Below are 25,342 nucleotides of genomic sequence, written 5' to 3'. Positions count from 1 at the left end.
GAGCCAGAGGCCTGGCTGATAACTGGAGGGCCAGGAGCTTACCACTTGTAGCTGCTGAGGCTGAGTGACCTGCTTCTGCTGTGCCAGGACTTTCGGAGAATGTAAACATCAAACTTACCATTTTATTTAGGGACTTGCTAAGTGGCCCACTAGCCCGGAAGAGATAGAGGAGAGCCCCGGAAGTGCTTAATAGTACCCTGCTCGAGGTTCAGAGCACCTGGGCTTCCAGGAGCCGCGGTGTTACCAAAAAAGGCGTCCCGCGGCAGGAAGGCTTCTTTTGGACGCTGGAACCTTTGGTTCCGGTCCGCGCTGGCAGCATCCGAGACCTTCCGGAAGGAGTACTGGGCTTGTGGCAATGGCAGCGGCACCGTTTCTGAAGCACTGGCGCACTACGCTGGAGCGGGTGGAGAAATTTGTGTCGCCACTCTACTGACTGCAACCTCCGCGGCAGGTGTGGCCTCCTCGCTCTGGGCGCTGGCGGGGCCCCTCCCGCATGCCTCAGCCTTCCTTTATACGGATAAACCTAAGCTTCGACCACCCAAACTGAGGGAAAATGCCCGCCCTCTGCAGACAGGGCAAGGGGAGAGGGTGGGAAGGCTGTGTTGTGGGGAAAGCCTCTCGCTGATGGGCTGCTGGTGGGTAAGCGGGAAATTGGCCTCCAGCGTGAGCCCACCAGCCCCTCTTGCTTAGGCTCTTCGGAGACAGCTGCCCGGTGGCTGCGCTCTCTAGCTTCCTGACGCCCGAGAGGCTGTCCTACCAGGAGGCAGTCCAGCAGGACTTCCGCCCTGCGCAGGTCGGCGACAGCTTCGGACCCACGTGGGTAATGCCTAGAGGTGGGGCGGGGCCAGCAGGCGGAAGGGAAGGTACCCCTCTGGGCTGGTTCACTCCTGATGGCCACACCTCCACCGGCGGCCTTAGCACTTAGGGCAGAACTGCACCCCCTGCTGGGAACATCTCCATGGTCCCTTAGCATGGAAGAGTTCATTTTCTCGTTTCTCCCAGTCCTTCGACTCCCCTTAAGAAAGGTACTCAAAGATGGATCACCGACCTTTTACTACTCTGCCTCTTTCCATCACCTTGCTGCACACACCTTGCTCCTTTATTGTGGATCAAATCTGAGTACTTTGTAATGCATAGAGAAAGTCTCAAGCCCTTACCGACCCTTACTTAATCCAAGGAAGTACTATTTCAAAAGGATAGGGCTTCCACCCTGAGGCCCACCTAACTGGCTCTCTTGCAGGTGGTGGACCTGTTGGTTCCGGGTGGAGCTGACCATCCCAGAGGCATGGGTGGGTCAGGAAGTTCACCTTCGCTGGGAAAGTGATGGAGAAGGCCTGGTGTGGCGTGATGGGGAACCAGTTCAGGTAAGGAGCCTTGCCCTAGGGACAGTCGTGGCCACATTTTAGCGCTAATCTCTGGAAGCCATAGTTGAGTGGCTCTGCCTGAAGGATGGTATCAGTATTTCAGGACTGGGGGCGTTTCTACTTGGGCCTCTGTGCTTTGTTGGGTCCCTCTCACATTGGGTAAGTTAAATGAATTGCTTTTGAGTTTCATTTAAGTTCTTTTCCCCTGAAATAATGGATCTCACCCTACCACCCCATCCAATTCTCCAGATACAACTAACCTCTGCTAAGTATCTTGTTTATGCACCTAACAATATCTTTATAATCATATTTGGGTCTTAATCACCGTTTACAGATTAAGAAGCTGAGATATGTAGAGGTTAGTTCACTTGCTCGGTTTGCACAACCTTCATTCCAATTGGACTTTCAGTCTCAGGGTAGGATTGTTGTCCTACCTGTATGGCAGAGCCCTCCCTCCCTCCCTCCATCCAGTAGCTCAGCAGATGTCTCCTGAATGCCCTGTCTGGGCCATGCCCTGTTTTAAGCTCTGGGACTATAGCAAGGAGTGAGACAAACCTGCCCCTGACTTTACAGAATTTCCCTTAACATACTTATTGGGGGTACAGAAGCCACACCCAATACTCCTGATGCCTGACCAGGACCTTTCCCATAAAACCAGGGGCTTTTCTGCTGGTGCCATGTGGTGGTCATGGTACTGATTGCCATGGGGGTTAGGCCACCTGCTACCAGGGGTCCCTGATTTATCATTCTTGACATTGCCTAGGAGAAAGAAGCCAAAGCTGGAGACCAGGTGGAGCGTCTTGGACTCCCTCAGTTTATACTTCACCTGAACTGTCCAAAAACCTCAGGACCTGTTTCTTTCACTCTCCTCCCACCAGGGTTTGACCAAAGAAGGGGATAAGACCAGCTATGTCCTGACTGATAGGCTGGGGGAAGGAGATCCCCGGAGGTAAGTCCCTGTGCTCTGGTTGACCAAGGATATGCAGGAGGGAACACTAGAGGGGGAGGACACATTGGTGGGAGCAGAGGCTCAGAATGATCTTGGAACACACCCACCTCCACCGCAACCATCTCAAAGTTTGTTTTGTAAAAACAGGATTATTTTTTCTGGCTATAAAAAACGTTTACCTTCTTGTTGTAAATATGGACCTCCCATTATACCACCACCTAGAGATGACCATTATTCACATGTCAGCATTCATCTCAGGAATTCTTGCAGATGTGGCTTTTACTAGTTGAGATTATATCTCTGATATTTTGTGTCCTGAATTTTTTCACTCTATTAGAAAATGGACATTTATGATGCTATTAAAAACTCTTAGACTTTGTGATTGTGTTATAATATTTATTGAACACTGTGTGTCTAATGCTTCCAGACACTGGGCCTGTGGTGGTGAGTAATGTGATCCTATGCAGCAAGGGGGTTCATGCATGCTCATACAACTACAAAACTGATGTGGGTTCTGGGAGAAAACACTGGGAGCTCAATCTGAGAACTCTGTTTCAGATTTAAGAGGGGGTGGGGGAAGGGTCAGGGAGGGCTTCCCCAAAGAAATCGTGTTTACTCTCTAAAGACTGAGTAGGACAGCTCTGCAGCTCAATATGCTGCTCCAGAGAACAGCCCTCCTTAGGTTGGCTGATGGGTCTTTGCTCTGAGAGATCCCAACTAGTTTTTAATACGCAAAGACATTTCTGAGACCAAGGTAGTGCTTTGTAAAGACAGCTTTGGGAACAAAAGGCTAAACAGCAACATGATTTACACAATTTTAGACTGAGCGGCTTGGTTTTTGCCAATCATAATAGAGTTCTCATTATCATCACATGGGTGCAGGTTCGTGATACTACTGTGACCCTCTTCACACAGACTTGACATATGGGATCATGGAGGTGAATGGGAAGGAGTCATCTGGATGCCCCCTCAGTCCTCCCATGCCCCCAGAGTCCTCTGCCAGTCCCTTGGCCTAAGACTTTCTTTCCACGTTTGTAGCCTGATCCTATATGTGGAAGTTGCCTGCAATGGGCTCCTGGGGGCCGGGAAGGGCACCATGATTGCAGCGCCAGACCCAGAGAAGATGTTCCAGGTGAGCAGGGCCGAGCTGGCCTTGTTCCACCGAGATGTCCACAAACTCCTGGTGGATCTGGAGCTGCTGTTGGGCGTGGCCAAGGTACTTGATACCCCCACCCTACCTCATCACTCTAGAACTCCAGGCAGGTTGTTTCTTGAGTCAGATAGTTGGGACTTTGGGAATGCACAACAGGGAGAGTGTTTCTGCCTGCCCTAGAGTTGATGTAAAGGGGAGAAGGGAAACAGTGCTGAGCAGGAAGACTGTCAGGGTCAAAGAGTTGGAGATAGGGAAGAGCTCTGCTGATGACCTTTGGGAGATCTGCAGGACCTAGTTCTGGAGACTCTGGCTTGCTTAAGATGGGATTAAGAGGCAGAACCCTGCTGTAGGGCCTTGGGGAAGACAACCAGCGCAGCTTCCAGGCACTGTACACAGCCAACCAGATTGTGAACGTTTGTGACCCTGCGGAGCCTGAAACCTTCCCAGCGGCCCAGGACCTGGCCTCCAAGTTCTTTGGTCAACGTGGAGGTGAAAGCCAACATACCATCCATGCCATGGGGCACTGCCACATTGATACAGGTAGGGGGACGGTTGCCTAGGGGATGCAGGAGTGACCTTGAAGTCTGAATGTGCCCTGGAAGCACTGTGTGACCTTCAGCCAGTTCTTGCCCCTCTTGGGCTTTAGTCTTTTCCATTTGTGAAATGGGGCAAGGGGACTGGACTGTGGGCTTTGCTAGGTATAACTTCACTTATTCTTTCAACAAAATCTGATGCCCCATGTGAACCCATGCATGGGTGGGGGCTCTGCCTGGTGAGGAAGGAACTGAGACCTAGAGGTAAGGGGAGGCTATAGTGCTCCATGTTGGGTGGCTGACCAGGCCAGATTCATCTTGGGGAGCTGTGCCCTCTGTTCTGGGATACCCATCAATGTGTGTTAGGGATAGGGTTAACTTGCTGCTCCTTAAAGTACTCTCACTACAGGTGTCTAAACTTCTGGGTCCTTTATTTCCTGACCTCTAACGTTGACCTGATAGCCCTAGTGGCCTTCCTGTCCCACCCCTTACTCCCACCTAGTAGGAGTGATTTGAACTGCTAGCTCAGGAGGGATATCACAGGACTTTTCAGGGAAAGGGGCCTGGGATGGGAGGAGAGCTAAGAAGACCCTAGAGGCCCATACTGGGCCTGGTCGGAGTGCTGGGGCAAGGGGTGAGGCTGGAGATCTGTGTGGAGCTGGGGACCTTGTTGTTCTTTCTTTCCATCTAGCCTGGCTTTGGCCCTTCAAGGAGACAGTGCGGAAATGTGCTCGGAGTTGGATAACAGCCGTGCAGCTCATGGAGCGGAACCCTGAGTTCATCTTTGTCTGCTCCCAGGTCTGGGGGACAACCATGTGGGGACACCAGAAACCTAGTAGGTCCAATATTGAGGTTCTGAGGGCCTCCTCAGCCTGAGGGGCAGGGCTTTTCCCCACCTTCATCTGGATCCCAGATTCTTGGACCTGGGTGGGGTTCTTGTCACTCCTGGCACAGCCCCTGTCCCCATCTCCCTCCCAGGCGCAGCAGCTCGAGTGGGTGAAGAACCACTACCCTGGCTTGTATGCCCGGCTACAGGAGTTCGCCTGCCATGGGCAGTTTGTGCCTGTAGGGGGCACCTGGGTGGAGATGGTAAGTGCAATCTGCACACCATCAGCCTAAGGCTTTCCTCCTCAGCTTTCTGCAGGTCCTTCACAACCTATCTGTGGCAGCGGCTTGGGGCTCAAAGGGGGAGGAAACTCTTAAGCAAGGTGACAGGCTGTCTCCATGACCAAACCCAGAAGCTCCCTTTCCAGCAGATAGACAGGTCTGAAACCAGGAGATACATACTCCCTGGGTGCTAGCTGTAACCCCTGGGTCAGAGCCACAGCTTCTGATGGGGTGGGGTCGGCATGAGCTCCCACCTCTTCCCCATGTGGTGCTGATCCCCTCTTCCCTCACTGCCAGGATGGGAACATTCCCAGTGGAGAGGCCATGGTGAGGCAGTTCCTACAGGGCCAGAACTTCTTCCTGCAGGAGTTTGGGAAGATGTGCTCTGAGGTAGGCGGGGCCCTGCAATCCCTTCAGGCAGACTGGGTTCGAGCTTGGTGTGGAGAAATGAGGGGCTGAGGCTGAGGCTGCTCTGCCAAAAATCCTGCTTCTCATGCCCCAGAGGCCCTTTTCCTGCAGTTCTGGCTGCCAGACACGTTTGGCTATTCAGCACAGCTTCCTCAGATCATGCGCAGCTGTGGCATCAGGCACTTCCTGACCCAGAAACTGAGCTGGAACTTGGTGAACAACTTCCCGGTGAGCAGACCCCAGTGGGTAACGTTAGAATGGGTCTGGGTTCCACCTGGCCCACTCATCTCTTCCCCAGGCTTATTCAGGGGTCCTGGACAAACCACCCAACCCCCACCCAGAGAGGGTGTGCTTCCTCCAAGGGCACACTAGGGGCAGAGCAGGACAGGCCTAGAACACCCAGCTCTGCCTCAGCTCTAACACTAGCCTCTCTTCTCTACCTTTGCCTGCCTGCAGCACCATACCTTTTTCTGGGAAGGGCTGGATGGCTCCCGTGTGCTGGCTCATTTCCCACCTGGTGACTCATATGGGATGGAGGGCAGTGTGGAGGAGGTGAGAGGGTTCCTGGTGGGGCCAGGGAGGTAGGTTGGAGAGGCTAGGTGTCCTGTCCTAGACTAAACCATGCTGCCCTGCCCCTGCCTGTCCAGGTGCTGAAGACCGTGGCCAAAAACCGGGACAAAGGGCGGACCAATCACAGTGCCTTCCTCTTTGGCTTTGGGGATGGGGGCGGTGGCCCCACCCAGACCATGGTGGACCGCTTGAAGCGTCTGTACAATACAGATGGGCTGCCCAGGTCAGGCCTGGCCCACCAGCAGCCTTCACTGAGCTGCTCCATCAGCCCTTGCCTTGAGGCCTTTCTAGTCAAACGTTTGGCCCCACCCATCCGTTAGACCAGTCCCGCTCCAATCCTGTTCCATGGGCTCCTTCCACCTTCTACCTTGGGGGTGAGGTAGGGTGAAAGCTGAGGGTGGGAAGGAACTTAAACTCACCAGAGAGGAAAACTCTTCCTGGGATTTCTAGAGTTGGTTTTGTGTAGACAGCATTCTGGGGGCAGCTCTTTTCTTCAGGAACTGGATCTCTGATCTGTTCTGGTATGGATGAAGGTTGAGCCATGTGGCTCCCCCCAAGGCTGGGAGACCCAGGCTTGCATTCTCCCTCAGGGTACAGCTGTCTTCTCCGGGGCGACTCTTCTCAATGCTGGAGAGCAACTCAGAGCAGCTGTGCACATGGGTCGGGGAGCTCTTCCTGGAGCTGCATAATGGCACCTACACCACCCACGCCCAGGTCAGGAGCCAGTCACTCAGCCGAGCAGGGAGAGCATGCTTGTGCTGTATAGAGTCAGTGAAAGAAACAGGACAGAGCCCAGCCAGATCTGGGGGAGGAGGCTTGTGCTCCAAGGAGGAGCTGAGAGAAGTGCAAGAGCCGTGTTGATCAGGAGTCTGAAGGAGGCACTGAAGGAGGGAGGCATTTGGGACAATGTCACCCACAAGAGGCTTTATCCAGGAGGTCCTGGGGAGCCATTAGATGTTGTTCTGAGTCAGGACATCAGGTGTTCTGAGCCATGGAGGGCTTTGGAAGCTGTTCTGGGATGCTTGGGCAGGTTCTAGACTCATCCTTTTTGCCTTGCTGGCCCTGGCTCAGATCAAGAAGGGGAACCGGGAGTGTGAGCGCATCCTGCATGACGTGGAGCTGCTCAGCAGCCTGGCCCTGGTCCGCAGCACCTCATTTCTGTACCCAGCAGCCCAGCTGCAGGGCCTCTGGAGGTCAGCCTGGCTCTGCCTGTCACCTGCCTGACTCCACCCAGAGACCTCTGTGGCTGCTCCTCCCAGCCTTCATTCTTCCCACCCTCCTGGCCTTCCCCATTCCTGCCCTTGACCCCTGCAGGCTTCTACTCCTGAACCAGTTCCACGATGTGGTGACTGGAAGCTGCATTCAGCTAGTGGCCGAGGAAGCCATGTGCCACTATGAAGGTTAGCCTGAGAACATTCCCACTGTTTTCTTCAATACCCAGGGCTGAGCCCAGAGTGTCACCTGTAGGTCATTCAGATCATCCCAGTTGGTTGTAGGAAGCCTCTGTCATTGCCCACTAGTGACCAACTAATTTCTCCTCAGATATCCGTTCCCAAGGCAACACACTGCTTAGCGCTGCAGCTGCAGCCCTGTGTGCGGGGGAACCAGGTCCTGAGGGCCTCCTCATTGTCAACACACTGCCCTGGAAGCGCACTGAAGTTTTGGCCCTGCCCAGGCCTGGTGGAGCCCACAGCCTAGGTATGAGCTGGAGAGAAGGGTTGCTGCTGCAGCAGGAGGGAAGGAGGCCAGACCAAGGGTCAGGGACACTCCCCTGGGGATCTCTGCCCTGGAGTGACCCAGGCTGGAGAGTAGCAGTAGTAGTATCGCTGCATCCCAAAGAGAGGTTCCTGAAAGTTCAAGGAGGCTGCACTCATGCCCAGTTCTCATCCCCAGCACTGGTGACAGTGCCCAGCATGGGTTATGCTCCTGCTCCAGCTCCCACTTCACTGCAGCCCCTGCTGCCCCAGCAGCCTGTGTTTGTTGTGCAAGAGGTGAGTGCTGGCGTGTCCAGCTGGGTCAGGGCTGTCCTGGAACATTCTTGACAGCACGGGGTTCAGAGCTCCCCAGACTGGAACAAGTGGTGAGATGGGGCTAGGGTGGGGGGCTGTTGGTTGTGGGAAGCCCCTGCCAACTGTGTCAAGGCTCCCTTCTGCCAAGACTGACAGTTCTGTGACTCTGGACAATGGCATCATCCGGGTGAAGCTGGACCCAACTGGCCGCCTGACATCCCTGGTGCTGGTGGCTTCTAGCAGGTGCCAACCCCTCACTGCCCTCTCCCAGGATCTCGCAGGTGGATCCCAGACCCTGCTCCCTCTGTCCTCTGGCCACATCAGCCTACCAGTGGTTCTGGGTTGGGACCCACTCATGGAGCAAAGCAGGCTGGGCTGGGGAGACCCTTGTCCCTTGGTGTACTCACCCTACCCCAACCGCACCTTGAGCATCTGGAGAGACCAAACCCATATAGTTGTAAAGTACCAATCCCCATCTCCTTCCAGGGAGGCTATTGCTGAGGGTGCCGTGGGGAACCAGTTTGTGCTGTTTGATGATGTCCCTCTGTACTGGGATGCATGGGATGTCATGGATTACCACCTGGAGACACGGTGCGGGTTGGCAGGATGTGTGGGTGGTGGGACATACAGGCCTAATGGGCCCTTCATCAGCTGGCCCCAGCTTAGTGCCTCACACATCTGCCCTCTAGGAAGCCAGTGCTAGGCCAGGCAGGGACCCTGGCAGTGGGCACTGAGGGTGGCGTGCGGGGCAGTGCCTGGTTCCTGCTACAGATCAGCCCCAACAGTCGGCTCAGCCAGGAGGTGGTACTGGACGCCGGCTGCCCTTATGTCCGCTTCCACACCGAGGTAGCATGGGGGTAGAATGGTGGCTGCCTTCCGGAAAGTGTGGCTGCTAAGGAGGGGCCAGCCCCAGGCCCGTGTGTCTCTCCCTCCCCTCACCCTTGACCCCCATCCCAGGTACATTGGCACGAAGCCCACAAATTCCTGAAGGTGGAGTTCCCTGCCCGTGTGCGGAGCCCCCAGGCCACCTACGAGGTCCAGTTCGGGCACTTGCAGCGGCCTACCCACTACAACACCTCTTGGGACTGGGCACGGTTTGAGGTCTGACACGGGTACGGTGGGGCAGGGGATCGGACTCTTTCTAGCTGGGGAGAGACTCGTTGTATGGAATGGGATGGGGAGGAGGAGGAGGAAGAGCAGTATTGGCTAGTTCTTGAAGTATTCCAGGCATTGTGCTAAATGCTTTATGTTTAGTTTGATACTTGTATCCATTCAGTGGGCTAAGTACTAATTGTCCCCATTTCACAGATGAGGAACTGAGGCATAGATAGTTCGGGTGGTGTGTTCAGGGCCTCCTATTGTGAGAGCTGGCATTCAATCCTGAGGTCCCAGAACTTGCCTTCACTTCAGTGACTGGAGCAAAAGGAGGAAGGGCCACCAAGTGGGTCTGGGATATGTCCTTCAGGTGTGGACCCATCGCTGGATGGACTTATCAGAACACGGCTTCGGGCTGGCCCTGCTCAATGACTGCAAGTACGGCTCTTCGGTTCGGGGCAACGTCCTCAGCCTTTCACTGTGAGTGATGTGCCCAAACCTGGGGCCAGCATTGGGGCAGGTCTTCCAGGGCCGAAATTCCAGCCTGGTACATTCCCACCCTCCTTGCAGCTTGCGGGCTCCTAAGGCCCCTGATGCCACTGCTGACATGGGGCGCCATGAGTTCACATATGCGCTGATGCCGCACACGGGTGAGTGCTGCCTCACCCCTTCTCTGCTTCTCTCCAGACCTCGGTTTCTCCAACCGTTGGTGGGGAGGGGAAGACTGCTGCCCTGCGTCTCTACCCATTTGGCACCACGCATTCCTTTTCGGCCCTTGCCCAGGCTCTTTCCAGGATGCTGGTGTTATCCAAGCAGCCTACAGCCTCAACTTCCCTCTGTTGGCGCTGCCCACCCCAGGCCGGGCACCTGTGTCCGCCTGGAGTGCCTTCACTGTGTCCTCTCCCGCCGTGGTGCTGGAGACCGTCAAGAAGGCAATGCGCGAGGCGAGGCGAGGCGGGGCGGCATGGGGCGGCATGGGGCGGCATGGGGCGGCATGGGGTGGCATGGGGCGGCATGGGGCGGCATGGGGCGGCATGGGGCGGGGACCCGGGCTGCTTCCGATCTTGGCCCCACCCACCATCCCCTTCCCAACCCAGGCTGAAACCAATCCCCAGGACCGCACGCTGGTGCTCAGGCTGTACGAGGCCTACGGCAGCCACGTGGATTGCTGGCTGCACACGTCGTTGCCAGTTCAGGAAGCCGTCCTGTGAGTGGGGTGGGAGTGGCAGTCCTGCCCTCACGGGGTCCTCAAGGGAGTCCTTATGGTCCCTCCTGTTCTGCAGCTGCGACCTTCTGGAGCGCCAAGACCCTGCTGGCCACCTGCCCCTTAGGGACTCCGGCCTGAAGCTCACCTTTTCTCCCTTCCAAGTTCAATCTCTGTTGCTAGTGCTGCAACCTACCCCCGAACTAAGTCCCTGAGGGTGGAGATTATTTGTAGAAAGCTTTAGGGGTTGCCTGAAGCACTGATGTATGACCTCTTAAACATTAAACCCTTGTCTCAAGACCCCTGCTCATTCCTGCTGTTTCCTCTTAAGGGCCCATCCTCTCAATTTGTGAGGGGAAGGCTTTTCTCCAGGTATTTGGGGGCAAAGGCAAAATCTAAGGTAACCTGTGTGTGCAGAGTCTGGGTTGCAGCCCTGGGGGGTACTTGGGGATGGGATGATCACCAGATAAGGGCATGAGATAAATCCCTATCAGCAGGGCTGGGTGGGTCAGCACTGACTAGTTAGGGCCAAGTTGGAGGGCAGCCACAGGCCCTGAAGAATCCTGGACTGGAGGAGCTATGGAGCCTAGCCTTGGGCCAGGTTCTGTGCACCACCTGTGCGGGACTGTCCCTGCAGACACAGACTGTCCTCTGACAGCCAGGGCCTTGAGGACTGGCATGGGCCTCAGTCTGCCTTGCTGGGGATGTAGCCCTCTTGGACTCAGGGCCAGGCAAACAGGCCCTCCTAACTTACCATCTCAGGTCTTCTGTAGCCAACCCAAGAAGTTTATCAATTTATACATTTTTAAAAATATAGCATTTTTTACATGAGCTTAAAAAGGGGGGATGGTGGGGATTAAATTTAAAAATCATACTTGTGTAAGGAACAACCATAGGACCACAGGCATCCAGCACCCTTCGACTACTCCCTGCCTCTAGGAAGCCACAGAGGTCCCCAGGTCCAGAGCAAGGCAGCAGGAAGGCATATATGCAGCTAAGAAGCTAAAGTCCCCTCAGGCTCCAAAGATGGGGTGTCAGTCTTGATCTTTTGGGGTCCGCAGTGGCCTGGAGGGAGGACAGGTAAGGTGGCAGCTCAGACCCCAGGTTGAGGACTACCCTGTCAGCCTTCCTCCCACCTTTGTCCACCTGTAACTCCTGCCTATACTGTCACCCTTTCCTTCTGGAAAGCTCCTTTTGGTGGTGCCCCTTCCATCCCCAGAGGAGGGTGCTGAGGAAGGCCCACCTGAGTTTGCTCTTCGCCCTGTTTTCTTTCCTTTCTCAGTGACTGGGGGGACTTTTGGGTCCTGTTGGAGACTGGTCCCCTCAGGCCGATGGGGTGTAGTTTGCTTAGGAAGTCCTCTTCGTGCCCTTCGTGTCCTGGAAGGGGACTTGCTTGGGGATGGAGGGTCCTGGGTGGAGGAAACAGGTTCCTGAGGTGCTCAGAGAGCAGTTCAGAGGTTGGTTAGGACCCACCACTGCCCCCACCCACCCCCACAAAGTCAATGGAAGGCAGCTATCCAAAAGCTGGCCCTGGGAAGTACAGTCAGGGCAGGGGGAGTGTAGGAAGGAGTTAGGAGCAGGGAGTCATACCTCAGTTCTGTCCTCAGGACCTGGCTGTGATCTCTTGGATTTCTTCTTATGGGACTTGTTCCCTGAAGGACACTGGTGCTGGGGCTGCAAGGTCCTATGGCCTTGGGCCCTTTCTCCAGACTCCCACTTTTCCACCCTGGGGCAACTCCCAGAGTTGCAGTGGGGACTAGGGACCGCTGCAACCCTTATAGATAACTCATCCATTCTGTTTTCTTAGCTTATTACATTAGGAGTAGCTTACCTCTGGGTGCTAAAGGTCCAGGATCCCCCTAAAGTGAAACAGGGATTCTGAAATCAGCCTGATTGGGGCAGGGGTCATTTTTCCTTGGAAAGGCAGGACTCACACCTATTTCCAGATCTGTGTGGTTCCTCCCCTAAGCCTATCAGACTGTTGTCACCCTGCCTTGGGCTACTCTACTAGGTAGGAGCCTGGGACTCATAAGAGGGGAGAGGCATAGCATAGGGAAGGCTTAGAGAGCTTCAAGGACATTGTGACACTTGGGGGGCCTAGATACAGACCCCATCTCCTGCCCACCTGTGACCCCAAGTCTCTACCACACATGCCTCTTTGGGATCTCTTTGCCTGTGTGAGCATTAGGACCCAAACCTGGAACCAGATGGTGCGGCCGTGCCGGTCCCGTAGAGAGCTCATGCCCGCCATGCCGTAGCACTGCAGCCAGGCTCGAAAGGCCGCAAAGTCTTCCTCCCCACTCTCCTGTCCATAGCCCTTGCCCCCTGTGGACAGAGGAGCCAGGCAGGGGTCAGAGGTCAGACTCAGGCTAGAAGGAGGGGGAACTTGATAGACTGAGGCAGGGGCCAAGGCTCTCTCTCCTCCAGCTCTGTATGACCTCAGACTGGTGTCTTCCCCACTCTGGGCCATCCTGGAGAGGGGTTAACAATCCTTGTGCTGCCTGTCTCATGGGCATCTTATAGGACACAGACACCTGACAAGTGAAGATGCCTGGTCCATTTAGCAACAACTTCCATTCCCCAGTCAGGGAACCAGGCCTAAAAAGGGGCACCAGCTGCCCTGGGGGTTATACAATATGCCAAAGCAGAGGTAGTTGGCCATCTTTGTATCTCAGGCCTTACCCAACTGGACCACTTCCTTGGGCACTGAATGGCACAGCTCCAGCAGATCTGGGTTCTGCAGCTTTGCCTTGATCTTCTGGCTCAGGGTCAACTCTGGGTTCTGGAGAAAGAGCAGGGACAGGGTCTGGCTGTCAGCATGCAGTAAGGGCACTCAGAAGACAGCTGACCCCATTGGGAGCGTGCTTGCAGGACTCAGATGGTTCATCCTCCTCCTACCCAATGCGTGCACATGCACACATACACACACTGTAGAGAAAGCAAACTAAGGACCTGTATGAGTTACATTAGAGACAGTTAGCTATGACTCAGTCCATACCTTGTCAGCCCTCACTAGTATGTGAGTATACCTCCCTCCTCTCCACCCTCACCGGCCTGTGCTGCTTCAGAGCCTCTAGAACAGTGCGGGCCTTCTCAAAGGGAGGTATCTTCAGCCTGCAGTGTGGGGGAGGGAGCCGTAGTAAGCAATGGGGAATGTGGGCACCCAACCTACCCTTGTACCCATGGTCTGCCTGCTAACCTGTATAGAATCTCTGCACGCAGATAGTTGCCAATGCCATTGAAGAACCTCTGGTCCAAGAGTGCCTCACATATGGGCCGGTCAAAGACCTTGTCCTCTAGGTTTCGTAACACATTCTCCCTGGAGGGACACAGCCTGGGCACGTGAGGCCCATTCTGCCCTTTCATCTCCCCCGCCACACACACACACCCCCCTCACTATGGGATGGCGGAGAGGAGCCAGGAGAACCTTTTCCTAGGTGCAAAGGAAGGAAATTAGGAGTCCTAGTTCCCTTTGCCCAGCCTCAGTGCTATTTTGGCAGTGGGAACCTCAGTTTTCCTATCTGTTAAATGAGAACAATACAGGATTTTAATTCATTACAAAAGGAAAATTCCAATCAAAAGCAACAAGTTAAAGGGAACACATGAGTGTATTTGTTGTGCATATGCCACCAGAGTACCTCAGGCTCCAGACATTTTTGAGAGCAAGGTGATCACAAGACCTCAGATATGCCTGCAGCCTAGAGATCCCTGTACAGGAATTTTGGATGGTTAGCAATGAAGAGTTAATATGGAAGGGTCTATTCTTCTCAGGACCTGAAGATGTTAGGGAGGCTAGTAATAGCTCTGTGCAGCAGGTGTGCGGGAGCAAGTCCTGGCTACTGATGGCGTCAGCAGCCCCCACCCTACCTCCAAGGGCCATGGGTCATTCCTCACCACTGGGAAGAGAAAATGCATCTTGTTTTTTTTGTGGAAAAGGGTCATGGCAAGACTGACTCAGTGATGGGCCTGAGAAGCATAAGAAACGGGACTGGAATACAGTATTTTGGGGTAAATGTAAGAGTGGAAGGCTAGCCTGGGTGGCCAGCTCCCTGAGGGGAACAGATCCCCTCAGACTCCCCAACTATAGGGCCAAGAACACACTGAGATGCTCATTGTTTGAGAGAAACTTCAAAGCCTGCTGACAGCATTGACCTGTGGCATGACTTCTCAGGAGAGGCAAGGTGAAGGAGTGCAGGACCACAGATGTTTCCTGAGTGTGCACTTGGGGTCAGTCATGCCTGGGAATTCCTGAGAAGGCCAGGAGTCAACTGCCTTCTGTAGCTCCAGACGTGGCCTGACCCACCTCAGTGGGCAACACAGTCTCCTAAGGGCCAAATGAAGGTGGGCTGTCCCCAGGGAAGGGAGGATCCACCAAATGGGCTCCAGACCTTTGTGCCTGTGATTCTGGTCAGTTTGAATGCTTTTCCTCTAGAGTTTTCCGTGGCTGGCTCTCAGGCAGGCCTCAGCTCAAATGTCTCCTCCAGGAGTGGCCTTTCCTAATGCCCCCCGCCCCCCATTCCCTAGCCAAAAGTCATTCTCTCCCTCTTGGGTTTTTCAGGAATGTGTCTATATGAATCCATCTAGTTTGTTTCCTTGTCCCTCCATGCCCTGCCTGAACTTTGGCTCCATGGAGGCAGGATCCACATCCATCTTGATCACTGCTGTATCCCCAACACCTAGAACAGGGCCTGGCACAAAGAGACTGATACACATTTCCTCTTTGGAGGAAGGGAGGTGGCTGACACTATGCCATCTTAGGTGACATGCATCACAACCAGGTAAGATTGTTACCTCTCCCACAGGCAAAAGACAGCCACAGAGGAGACCATGGGACACAAACGAGTGGGTAGGCAAATGTGGGTGACCGTAAAACCTGACTCAGAAACCATGTCATTAGGCAGTCCCCATCCTACCATCTTGAAACACTTCCTGCTCAGCCTCCCTTCTTTCATGTTGTTAAAGCCCCTCCACCTTTCTTCTTAGCCTCCTGAGGGTACCTAGAAGCAGTGGAGGGCGCTGATCCAGCCTCAACTTTCACAGTAACTGGCTACGTTCTCAGGGCATGCCTTCCTATTCACCTCTTGCTCCCACCTCCCATAACAATTTTGGTTTTCCATATCCATTAGCTCAGAGAGCTGTCCCCAGGGAAGTATAGTATCTTGGTCTATAGAGGAAGGGACTGAGGCTCAGAAGGGGCTGGGATTTGCCCCTCATTGGCCAATAAGGCACTAAAAGAGTCAGGTCCAGGACCCAGGGCTGTGCTCATCACACCTGGGGCTGGCCCTACCTACCTGAACTGTTCATACTCCAGCAAGACACATGGCCCACGGCCTGGCTGCCACTCGCCCCCGATGTCCCAGTGCCCAAAGCGGCGGATGTCCACAAAGCAGAGTGCCAGTCTGGGGCCAGGAGGAGCTGTGTAAAAGCGCAGATGGGCATGGGGTGGTAGCGCATTACTGGGTACCAGCTGGAAGGACCCAGACATACCAAAGTGGAACATAAGGGCCATTGGCTCCCGTGAGGGCTGGGCCCCAGGCAGGGGGCTCAGTGTCAGGCGAAGCTCCTTGCCCCGAGCTGAGGCTGAGATGTAGTAGGCACTGCTCTCAAAGGGCACCTCGGGGTTGCGGCTGACGGGTGACTTCTCCACACACCCGCCAAACACCAGCCCCCTGCATGCCTCATTCACGAAGTGGCTGGCCAGGTGCAGCTCAGGGCCCTCAGGCATTCTGTGCCAGGAGTGGGCAGGCCCTGTGAGGGGAAGAGAACTGCAAGTTGGATCAGGTGTGTACCTTGTGAGGCAGGACTTATCACCCCTATTTTACAGAGGAGCACTTGAGAATCAGAGGGGACCCTGGAGTGGTAGGTTTTGCAGGAAATGCTGCTGGCCTGGCCACAGCCTGGGACCATCCCCAGCTAAAAATGCTGGGAAAGCCCAGAGCACTGGAGAGCTCCAGTCTTGTTTGTTAACACCTTCCACGATGGTCTCCCATGAACACTTGCAGCTTTTAGAATAAAGTCCAGATCCTTCCTGGAACCAGCTATCATCTAGTTCCTAGGCTGCCCCTCAATCACTTGCCCCAAGCATGCCGCTTTTCCCATCCCCACACTTTTGGCCCTGCTGTCCCCTCAGTCTGGGAATGCTTGAGCTGCCCTCCCTGGCCACCCTTCCAAATTGGCCTCCCCACCTCCTCCAGACACACATTTTCTTCATGGCACTCCCAAATCTGAAATTGTCTTATCGTCTGTTGTCCACCTCAACCTCCACTTCCTCCCCTGTGGAAGCTCATTTTGTTCACCACCCCACCACTCAGAACCAACCTTATCTGTTGCCACAATCGCTGAGGGAATGAGCCCGACACCACTTGGGGAGCTGGGAAAATTAACGCTCAGAGGCTCACCTGGCAGTTAGGACGAGTTAAGACCGGAGCGAAGACAGACAGGAGGGGATGCAGGTGTCTCGAGGTACCGTCTGGGCTGGAGCCAGGTCCCCGCAGCTGCGAGGGAGGAAGACAGGGTCGCCAGTAAGACGGGGTCGCCGAGCTCCAGGCCAAGGTCCAGAGCAGAACAGGTCACTCCCAGGTCAGCGCCAGGGACGGAGGGGAACCCACTCCACCTCTTCTCCCTATCCCGGCCACCTGTTGGGGGAAGGGAGCTTGCATTTTCTCCCTCTCCTTGCCAAGCGGAGAGATCGAAGACGCAGGTGTGGTCGGGCATAGGCGGAGCTTAGCCAGGATAGACCCCCTTTCCCTTCACCCACCTTCTCGCTGTGCAGGACCCGGCACCCCGAGAATATTCCAACTGAGGGAAAAGGTCCCTCAGCGGGGTTCCCAATCCCACTAAGGGCAGGCACTCTGTGGCCCGCTCCCCCATCCTCACCATTCACCCCTGCTGCCTGTCCTCGGTACACCCTGGCTCCCTTTTTCTCCAAGGCCCCTAAATCCCATCCTCTCTGCAATCTGCGGTACACACCCCGAATGTCGCCCTTCGCCCCAGGTACCCGCACCCGCTCCGCCAACCAGCAGCCACTAAGGAGTTAAAGTCGCGGGCGGATCTCGCCTGAAGCTGTGGTTGCTCCAGCGCCCACTGGGAAATGTAGTTCCTCGGGCAGGAGGCCGAGGCCTTCGGGGTGGGATCCACGAACTGGGGTGATTCGGCGTGTGGGAAAGGCTAGGGGCAGTCACCTATTTGGGAGGGTGGCACCGGCAGGATCCAAGGTCAGTTCTGAGGTCCTGTGTCACAGCTGTCTCTGTGGCTGGGGAAGTCATCCGGCTAGTGACAGGGTCGGTACTCCCAGACTGAAACAGCAGCCAGGTTCCTGCCAGATGTGCAGAGGGAGCATGCAGGTGCACGATAAACGAAGGCCCTTGGGGACCCAGTGGTGGCCCTAAGTATCTCAACACAGACATAACTTACAAACAGAAACATCTTTACCACCTGTGGGTGAGAAGTGCAGCCAAGCGACAAATAAACAGGCCAAGAAGCAGAACCCACATCAGACAGTTTTGTGGGGGAGGGTCTCTCTTCAATGACATTTAGGCTGAGACCTCAGAAGTATCCAGCAAACAGGGGGTACAAGACAACATGCCAGGGGAAATTGGAGGGATCAAAACCTCCACCATGGCTGCAGGCAAGCCAAGATGCTGCCCACATCCACTACAGGATGAGGTACATCCTGCAAGATGGTTGTGTCTTCATGGGCACCTTCAAGGCTTTCAACTAACATGAATTTGATCCAGTGTGATTGTGATGAATTCAGGAAGATCAAGCCAAAGAACTCAAGCGAAAGAGAGAAGAAGGGAAGCAAGTCCTTGGTCTGCTGCAGCTTGGAGGGGAGACCAGGGGAGAACATGGTCTCAGTTACAGTAGAAGGACCTCTTCCCAAAGATACTGTCATTGACTGAGTTCCACTTGCTGGAGCTGCTGGGGGTCCAGGGATGGGCAGGGCTGCTGGCAGAGGAATCCCCAGCTGATGTTCCCAGGTCCCAGGCCCCTGCAGGACTTGCGGGGGTTGGTGGGTCATCCCAACAGATGATGACCCCACAAAAATAGAGGCGTTGTTGCAGCTGCTGCCACAACCAGTATTGCAGGGATCCCACCCCACCTGGCCACAGGTGTCCTCACCCACCTATGGGCCCTCGAGGGGCACCCCTTCCCGGCATGATGGTCCCACCTCCTGGTATGAGGCTTCTCATGGGTCCCCCAATGGGGATCCTCCCTGGATGAGAAACTTCAATGGGCAGGTTCCCTCCAGGAATCCAGACCCCTCTCCCATGGATTTGAGGACTTCTTTGACTCTCGGCCACAGAGTTACAGAAGTAGCTCTACAGAGGTGCGGGCCCAGTTCCTCAGGTCCACGTTATTACAGACCTGTTTGTTATGCCGGAGCCTCACAGGTTGTTTAGTTCCCCTTATACAGCCCCCTCCCCAGTGGGTGCCCACCAACGCCCTAGACTCACCTTTGCCCTCCTCACCTCCCTGTTTCCCAAATGACTTTACAAAGTCCTTTTATTTCCTTGTGGCCTATGAACCAAATTTATAATAAACTCTTAATAAGTTGCTATAAAAATAAAAGACAACATGCCAGGTGGAAGAGATGGCCAGTGCAAAGGCTTGGAGGAAGGGAAGTGACTGACTCATTGAAAGAAGGTCTGTGTAGGCTGCAGTGTAGCTGAGACAGTGTCGGGAGGTGAGGACAGACACAAGCAAGTTCAGATCAGGCCTCAGGGACTTCTGTAAGGAGTTTGCATTTCATCCTGTGTGCTTGACCTATAAACATGACTTTCCCCCTTCATACTGGGACTTCTGCCTCTTCCCCCCTTCATCTATTAATTCATTTGTTTTGGCAGAAGTATTTTAAAGTAAATTAAATTATGGCATTTCATTCCTAATACTTCAGCACGCAGCTGTAAAAAGCAATTTCCTACAAAGCCACAATACCTTTATCCAGAGATTTTCAACCTTTTGATCTCTGGTGCACATGAACTAATTACTAAAATCCTGTGGGACACCAAAAAATTTATTTTTTCCTACATGACAAAAAAATAAGTATAATTTTTATTCATTCATACCAGATGAATTGTTAAAACAATAAAACAATAAAAATTGTTTTATTCATTCACCTGGTGATAGATTCATGCATCTGGAGGCTATTGTTTGTTGGCTGTTGTAATTTTTTTATTTGACACTCTAAGGGAAAAGAGGTCAGTGCCCTGACTAAAGAGTCAGGTATTGCATATTGTAAAGATTCTCGAAGCACAGCAGTGTGCTGCTACACACTGGTAGAAAAGCTGTGTTTTATCATACCTAATAAATTTAACAATAACTTCTTTATATCATCTAACAGCTAGTCCACATTCAAATTGGTCCCCAAAATGTCTTTTTAGCTATTTGTTCAAGGCAGAGTCCAGTCAAAGTTTATATGCCATTTTTTTCCCTCAGTGTCCATAGAGACTGTCAAAAATTGCCAGTGCCTATATATTTCAAGTTGTGGCAGGGTTTTGGGGAAAGTTTTCACTTAGCAATGATCACACATTGGATAAACCTCACTGACTGCAATACTGCCACTGCACAGAGCTTGGTATATATGTCTTTTTATAATCACTTTTAATCTAGATGAAGTCACCCTCCTACCCTACTCCCTTTTCTTTGTGTCCATGACACTGATCTTTCTCAAGAGTCCAGGCCAGGTGTTCTTTAAGATGCCCCATCGCATTCTGGGATTTTCTGAATGTTTCCTCAAACATTCTTCAGACTTGTTCCTCTATCTAGTTTTTCCGGCATGCTGGGAGTCAGATCCAAAGGCTCAGCTACATCCATTCAAGGACATCTCCTAGATGCTGCTCTGTTCTGCAGACTCCACCACATTAAGAGTAGGAGGCACCAATAGCTGATTGTCCCACTTTAGTGAGGCTGAAATTGATCACAGATGAGGCTGTGACAGCCAGACCTCTGTGTAGTAAAGGAATATTTTACACCTTCTGACCACTAAGTAATCTATGGAGGTGATTTCTGTTTGGTCACTTTTTGTTGAAATTAAGGTATAATATATATACAGTAAAATTCACCTTTTAGAATGCAAGTTATGATAAATACATACACTCATGGAACCATCACCACAATCAAGAGATAATACATTTCCATCCCCCGCCAAAAAAAAATTTCCATTGCAGCTTTTTAATCTACACTTTCACCCTATGCTCTGGCAACCACTGGATTTGCTTTCTGTCCCATAGTTTTGCCTTCTCCATAACACCATATAAATGAAATCCTCAGTATGTAGTCATCTGAGTCTGATTTCTCTGTGTATCTTTTTTTTAAAAATCAGTATAAGAAATTGATTTATCAATTAAATAAGTAAAACTTACTTGAATAGTACTCTAGAAGGTTAATTCATGATGCAGAGGCAGTCTGTCCATGAAAACACTTATAAAGCAAACCATTATGAAATGCTGTGTGTACTTGATACCTGTTTTAATTTTTTAAAAATTTTCAGTTACAGTTTACTTTTAATATTATTTTGTATTGGCTCCAGGCATACAACTTAATGGGGCTTTTCTTTATTAAAAAAATATTTTTCAGTTATAGTTGACATACATTGATTCTGGTTTCTTTCTCTTAGTATAATGCATTTGAGATCTATCCAGATTGTTATGCTTATCATTCAGTCCTTTTCATTGCTGAGTAGTATTCTACTATGTAGACATGCCAGCGTGTTTATTTGCTTACCAGCCAAGGGACATTGGGCTGTTTGAGGGGATTGTTTGGCACCACACAAATACCCAGTTTTACATCACATTCACCTTTCATCGTATGATTTTAGCATCCTTGATAATCCTGCCTCAACCAAGTATTTCACTGGGAGTCACAAAATGGTTATTTTCTAATTCTTTCACTCCTTCTACATTAGTTGGAATTCTTCTGTAAAGAAGAGCTTTACCTTGTTGACTATTTGATTATCCTGAAATACTAAGACAGGATAAATCCTGAATTCCTTCCCTTTAATGATCAATTTTTAGACTAAGAATCCGATGCAATGAAAAACATCCAATGGTGACAAATTAGGATTGATTTTGGGGTTTTTGGGGGGAGAGGCAGGGAGTTTTAGGGACTCAGATTTCTTTTATTATATTTTTTGATTATGCTGTTATAGGTGTTCTGATTTTCTCCCCTCTTCCCCCCTCCACTCATCACCCCCGACTTCCTCAGGCAATCTCCCTACCATTGTTCATGTTCATGGGTCATTCATATAAGTTTTTTGGCTACTCCATTTCTTATGCGGTACTTTACATCCCCATGGCTAGTCTGTAACTACTTCTTTGTACTTCTTAATCCCCTCACCTCTTCACCCATCCCCCCACACCCTACTCACACCTGGCAACCATCAAAACGCTCTCCGTATTCATGATTCTGTCTCTGTTCTTGTTTGCTTAGTTTTTTAAAAACGTTTTATTTATTTTTAGAAAGATGGGAAAGGAGGGAGAAAGAGAGGAGAAACACTGATGTGTGAGAACTACAGCAACCAGTGGCCTCTTATATGCCCCCAACTGGAGACCTGGCCTGCAACCCACACATGTGCCCTGACAGGGAAATGAACTGGCAACCCTTTGGTTCACAAGCTGGCACTCAATCCACCAAACCACACCAACCAGGGCTTAGTTTTTTATTGTTTTTTTAATTCAATTGTTAATAGATTTGTATTTTTTGTGATTTTATTGTTCAGAGCTTTGATCTTTTTCTTAAATAAGTCCCTTTAACATTTCATGTAACAGTTTGGTGATGATGAACTCCTTTAGTTTTTTTCTTGTCTGGGAAGCTCTTTATCTTCCCTTTCATTCTAAATGAAATCTTTTCTGGGTACAGCAATCTTGGCCATAGGTCCCTGCTTTTCGTGACTTTGAATATTTCCCGCCAATCCCTTCTAGCCTGCAAAGTTTCCTTTGAGAAATCAGCTGACAGTCTTATGGGGATGCCTGTGTAGTAACTACTTTTCTCTTGCTGCTTTCAAGATTCTCTCTTTATCTTTAACCTTTGGCATTTTAATTATGATGTGTTTTGGAATGGGCTTCTTTGTATCCATCTTGTTTGGGACTCTGTGCTTTCTGGACTTGCATGTCTATTTCCTACACCAAGCTAGGAAAGTTTTATTTCATTATTTTTTCAAATAGAAAAATTCTTGCTCTTCCTCTTCTTCTTCTGGTACCCCTATGATGTGAATGTTGGACCCTTATAGTTGTTCCAGAGGTTGCTTATACTATTCTCTCTCTTTTTTTTTTTTTGTGGATATTTTTCTTCTTGTTCTGATTGGTTGCTTTTTGTTGTTGTTGTTGTTGTTGTTGTTTTGGCTTCCTTATGTTCCAAATCATTGATTTGGTTCTCAGCTTCATCCACTGTACTGTTTCCCTGAAAGTTGTTCTTTATTTCAATTAGTGTATCCTTCATTTCTGACTGGATCTTTTTTATGCTGTTGAATTCCTCACTAAGTTCCTTGAGCATCCTTATAACCGGTGTTTCAAACTCTGCATCTGATAGATTGCTTATCTCCATTTTGTTTAGCTCTTTTTCTGGAGTTTTGATCTGCTCTTTCATTTGGGCCATGTTTGTCTCCTCATTTTGGCAGCCTCCCTGTGTTTGTTTCTGTGTATTAGGTAGAGCTGCTTTGACTCCATGTCTTGGTAGTGTGGCCTAATATGGTAGGTGTCCTGTAGGGCCCAGTCGCACAGCCTCCCCTACTACCCAAGCTGGGCACTCCAGGTGTGGCCTTTTTGTGGGCTGAGTACACCCTCCTCTTGTAGTTGAGCTTTGGTTGCTGTTGGCAGATCAACGGGAGGAATTTACCCAGGCCAGTCAGCTGCAAGGATTGGCTATGACAACTGGCTACTATCCTCTGCCCTCTGTGGAGGTTCAGCTGTGCAGGGGCAGGGTGGTGATGCTCCCATGTGGCCTGTAACTGTCCACAGTGTGTGCTGGCCATGGGATTTCCTGGGCGGTGCAGGCCAAGGTCAGCCCCCACCTGAGTTTTCCCAGGGCCACCCTGCCTGAGCTATAAAGCAATCTGAATCTGAGGTGGCTGTTGCTTGTGCTGGGCTAGGAGATTCCTAAGTGAAGCCATTCTGCGAATCTAGGCTGGCTGCCAGGCCTGGGGCTCACTGAGGTCAGCTGTCGCTTGTTTGAGACAATTTAGGAATTTGTGAAGTCTGAGCCAAGACCAACCATTCATGTGGAAAAGCAGCTTGGGTGGGCCGGTGCTTTAGGTAGGGCAGAGCCTCTGGGTTCTCCAAGGTGGACCAAACAGTGTTAACCAGGTGATAGAATCTCAGATATGGCACCAGCCTGCTGGCCCTGTGGGTGAAGGGTTTAGAAAAGGGACAATGGCCTCTGCTCACCTTGATGCCAGACACTTTGGTCCCTCCCTGTATACCACTAGTACTTTTCAAGCTGCTGCCCCGGTGCTACAGCTGAAGGAATGAGTCTGAGTAGGTGAGTTTGTGTGTGGGTTCTTTCAGAGGAACTGCCTAGGGTTCCAGCAGTTTTTTCCACCTACTCAACCCCCTCTGGCTTTTTTTTTTTTTTTTTAATATGGAACACTTCATGAATTTACGTGTCATCCTTGCACAGGAACCATGTTAATCTTCTCTGTATAGTCCCAATTTTAGTATATGTGCTGTCAAAGCAAGCACTCCCCTCTGATTTTTACAGCCACTTGTGGGGACTTAACCTTCCTGGCACTGGAACCCTGGGCTGGGGGGCCTGGTGTGGGCCTGGGACTCCTTACTCCTGAGATAACTCTCCTGAATTTTTATCCACCACGTGTGGGTGAGAGACCAGCCTCATGTTTCTTTTTTTACTTTCAACATCTTTAAATCCATTGCAGCCCTTATGGCTCCCCCTGCCCTCTTTATTGAAAGAGTACTTTATTAGGCATTGGGGATATTTGAACATGGAACACAATTCCCATCCTTAAAAGACTCAAGCTGGTAAAAGAGACAAATGATTAAATACAAGATTACAGTGTCATGTTACAATAGCAATGAGAGAAGTGCATGTGGGATTCTGTGATAACACAGAAGAGGGAAAACTACCTGGGAAATGAAGCTAATATTATACAGTTTATGAGATCTAGTACTTTCATGACTTTTTTGTCTGCCACTTTTTGTATTTATTCCATTTTTGTTTTTCTTTTTTGCCTCCCTGTGGGCTCCTTGAACATTTTTTTTAGAATTGCAGTTACTGTATCTAAATTGTTTTTTAGTGTATTACACTGTAGCATGCAGCTTTTGAAATGGTCCCTCCACATATAGCAGAAGAGATGCTGTAGGAACTTAACTCTTGTTTATATCATTTAGCTTATAGTAAAATTGGTTTTGTTATACACTGTTTCACTTAAAAGTTATAGAACCTATTGACAACATTGAGGACCTACATTATATACATAACTACATTTTGTCAATTTGAGTGCAGTACAGAAACCTTACCTCCCTTACCATCTCCTGTTTATAATAACCCTAAATATTTCCGGTACAATGAGATCCACATCTAATATTGTTATAGTTTTGCTTCAACTGTCAAATATAAGATATTCATGAGAAAGGGAAGTTTTTGGTATCCACTTTCTTACTCTTTCCAGGATTCATTCATTTATCATTTCCCCTCTCTTTAGTGATCCTCCTTTAGCCTCCTTTGTTTTTAGGTTAGGTCTGCTGGCAACAAATTATATTACTTAGCCTTCATCTGAGAATGTCTTGATTTCCCCCTTTTTTAAAAAAAAGATTTTACTTATTTATTTTTAGAGAGAGGGAAAGGGAAGAAGGGAGAGAAATGTCAACGTGTGGCTGCCTCTCACACGCCCCCTACCAGGGACCTGGCCTGCAACCCAGGCATGTGCCCTGATTGGGAATCGAACCAGCCACCCTTTGCTCCGCAGGCCTGCGCTCAATCCACTGAGCCACAGCAG

At 51.2% G+C, this 25,342-nt stretch overlaps 2 protein-coding genes, 2 non-coding genes and 1 pseudogene across 13 annotated transcripts; 2 read left to right on the top strand and 3 right to left on the bottom strand.

Moving 5' to 3' along the window:
* The first annotated feature begins 167 nt into the window (after nt 1-167).
* Nucleotides 168-10,692, top strand: MAN2C1 (mannosidase alpha class 2C member 1). Its single transcript, XM_045848504.1, is given in 27 exon segments — nt 168-429; nt 431-451; nt 691-816; nt 1,241-1,364; nt 2,243-2,313; nt 3,352-3,529; nt 3,817-4,006; nt 4,691-4,797; nt 4,978-5,088; nt 5,404-5,496; nt 5,626-5,742; nt 5,971-6,066; nt 6,162-6,307; nt 6,675-6,798; nt 7,156-7,277; nt 7,399-7,484; nt 7,627-7,782; nt 7,978-8,075; nt 8,242-8,336; nt 8,580-8,684; nt 8,783-8,939; nt 9,051-9,194; nt 9,559-9,668; nt 9,759-9,838; nt 9,972-10,120; nt 10,286-10,395; nt 10,472-10,692. Coding segments are annotated over 27 exon segments (3,126 nt in total). The 5' UTR covers nt 168-355; the 3' UTR covers nt 10,608-10,692.
* A 482-nt stretch (nt 10,693-11,174) lies between these two features.
* Nucleotides 11,175-17,708, bottom strand: NEIL1 (nei like DNA glycosylase 1). 10 transcript variants are annotated; one of them, XM_045848515.1, is made up of 12 exons: nt 17,362-17,500; nt 16,791-16,886; nt 15,880-16,140; nt 15,684-15,807; nt 13,592-13,726; nt 13,443-13,506; nt 13,075-13,174; nt 12,590-12,717; nt 12,224-12,251; nt 11,983-12,044; nt 11,636-11,801; nt 11,175-11,457 (listed from the first exon to the last, which is right to left on the bottom strand). In XM_045848515.1, exons 3-12 carry the CDS (start codon nt 16,115-16,117, stop codon nt 11,387-11,389), a joined length of 1,116 nt encoding a protein of 371 aa, XP_045704471.1. In that variant the 5' UTR covers nt 16,118-16,140; nt 16,791-16,886; nt 17,362-17,500; the 3' UTR covers nt 11,175-11,386. The 10 variants fall into 10 exon arrangements, with proteins under 10 accessions (XP_045704471.1, XP_045704465.1, XP_045704464.1 ...); XM_045848509.1 differs by lacking the exon at nt 17,362-17,500 and adding an exon at nt 17,574-17,708 and having other exon boundaries at nt 15,684-16,140; XM_045848508.1 differs by lacking the exon at nt 17,362-17,500 and adding an exon at nt 17,574-17,666 and having other exon boundaries at nt 15,684-16,140; nt 16,791-17,027.
* Nucleotides 17,709-17,917: 209 nt separating this feature from the next.
* LOC123825163 lies at nt 17,918-18,615 on the top strand (annotated as a pseudogene).
* Nucleotides 18,616-19,831: 1,216 nt separating this feature from the next.
* Nucleotides 19,832-19,967, bottom strand: LOC123825335. Its single transcript, XR_006786878.1, has one exon. It is a non-coding gene; the product is annotated as a U4 spliceosomal RNA (small nuclear RNA).
* Nucleotides 19,968-23,961: 3,994 nt separating this feature from the next.
* On the bottom strand, nt 23,962-24,068 carry LOC123825343. Its single transcript, XR_006786884.1, has one exon. It is a non-coding gene; the product is annotated as a U6 spliceosomal RNA (small nuclear RNA).
* Between the last annotated feature and the right edge of the window lie 1,274 nt (nt 24,069-25,342).

The sequence above is a fragment of the Phyllostomus hastatus genome, unplaced genomic scaffold, assembly GCF_019186645.2.
Source record: "Phyllostomus hastatus isolate PE091 unplaced genomic scaffold, TTU_PhHast_1.1 phas_contig_62, whole genome shotgun sequence".
In the NCBI taxonomy this organism is placed as follows: domain Eukaryota; kingdom Metazoa; phylum Chordata; class Mammalia; order Chiroptera; family Phyllostomidae; genus Phyllostomus; species Phyllostomus hastatus.
Note: the sequence above shows the minus strand (reverse complement) of the source record. Positions and strands in the feature narration are given on the sequence as shown.

Coding starts and splice junctions, on each gene's coding strand:
- NEIL1 (XM_045848509.1), bottom strand. CDS start 16,117: ATGCCTGAGGGCCCTGAGCTGCACCTGGCCAGCCACTTCGTGAATGAG. Junction 13,507..13,591: donor CGTGCAGAGATTCTATACAG/GTTAGCAGGCAG, acceptor CCCACACTGCAG/GCTGAAGATACCTCCCTTTG. Junction 12,252..12,589: donor GCCGCACCATCTGGTTCCAG/GTTTGGGTCCTA, acceptor GTTTCACTTTAG/GGGGATCCTGGACCTTTAGC.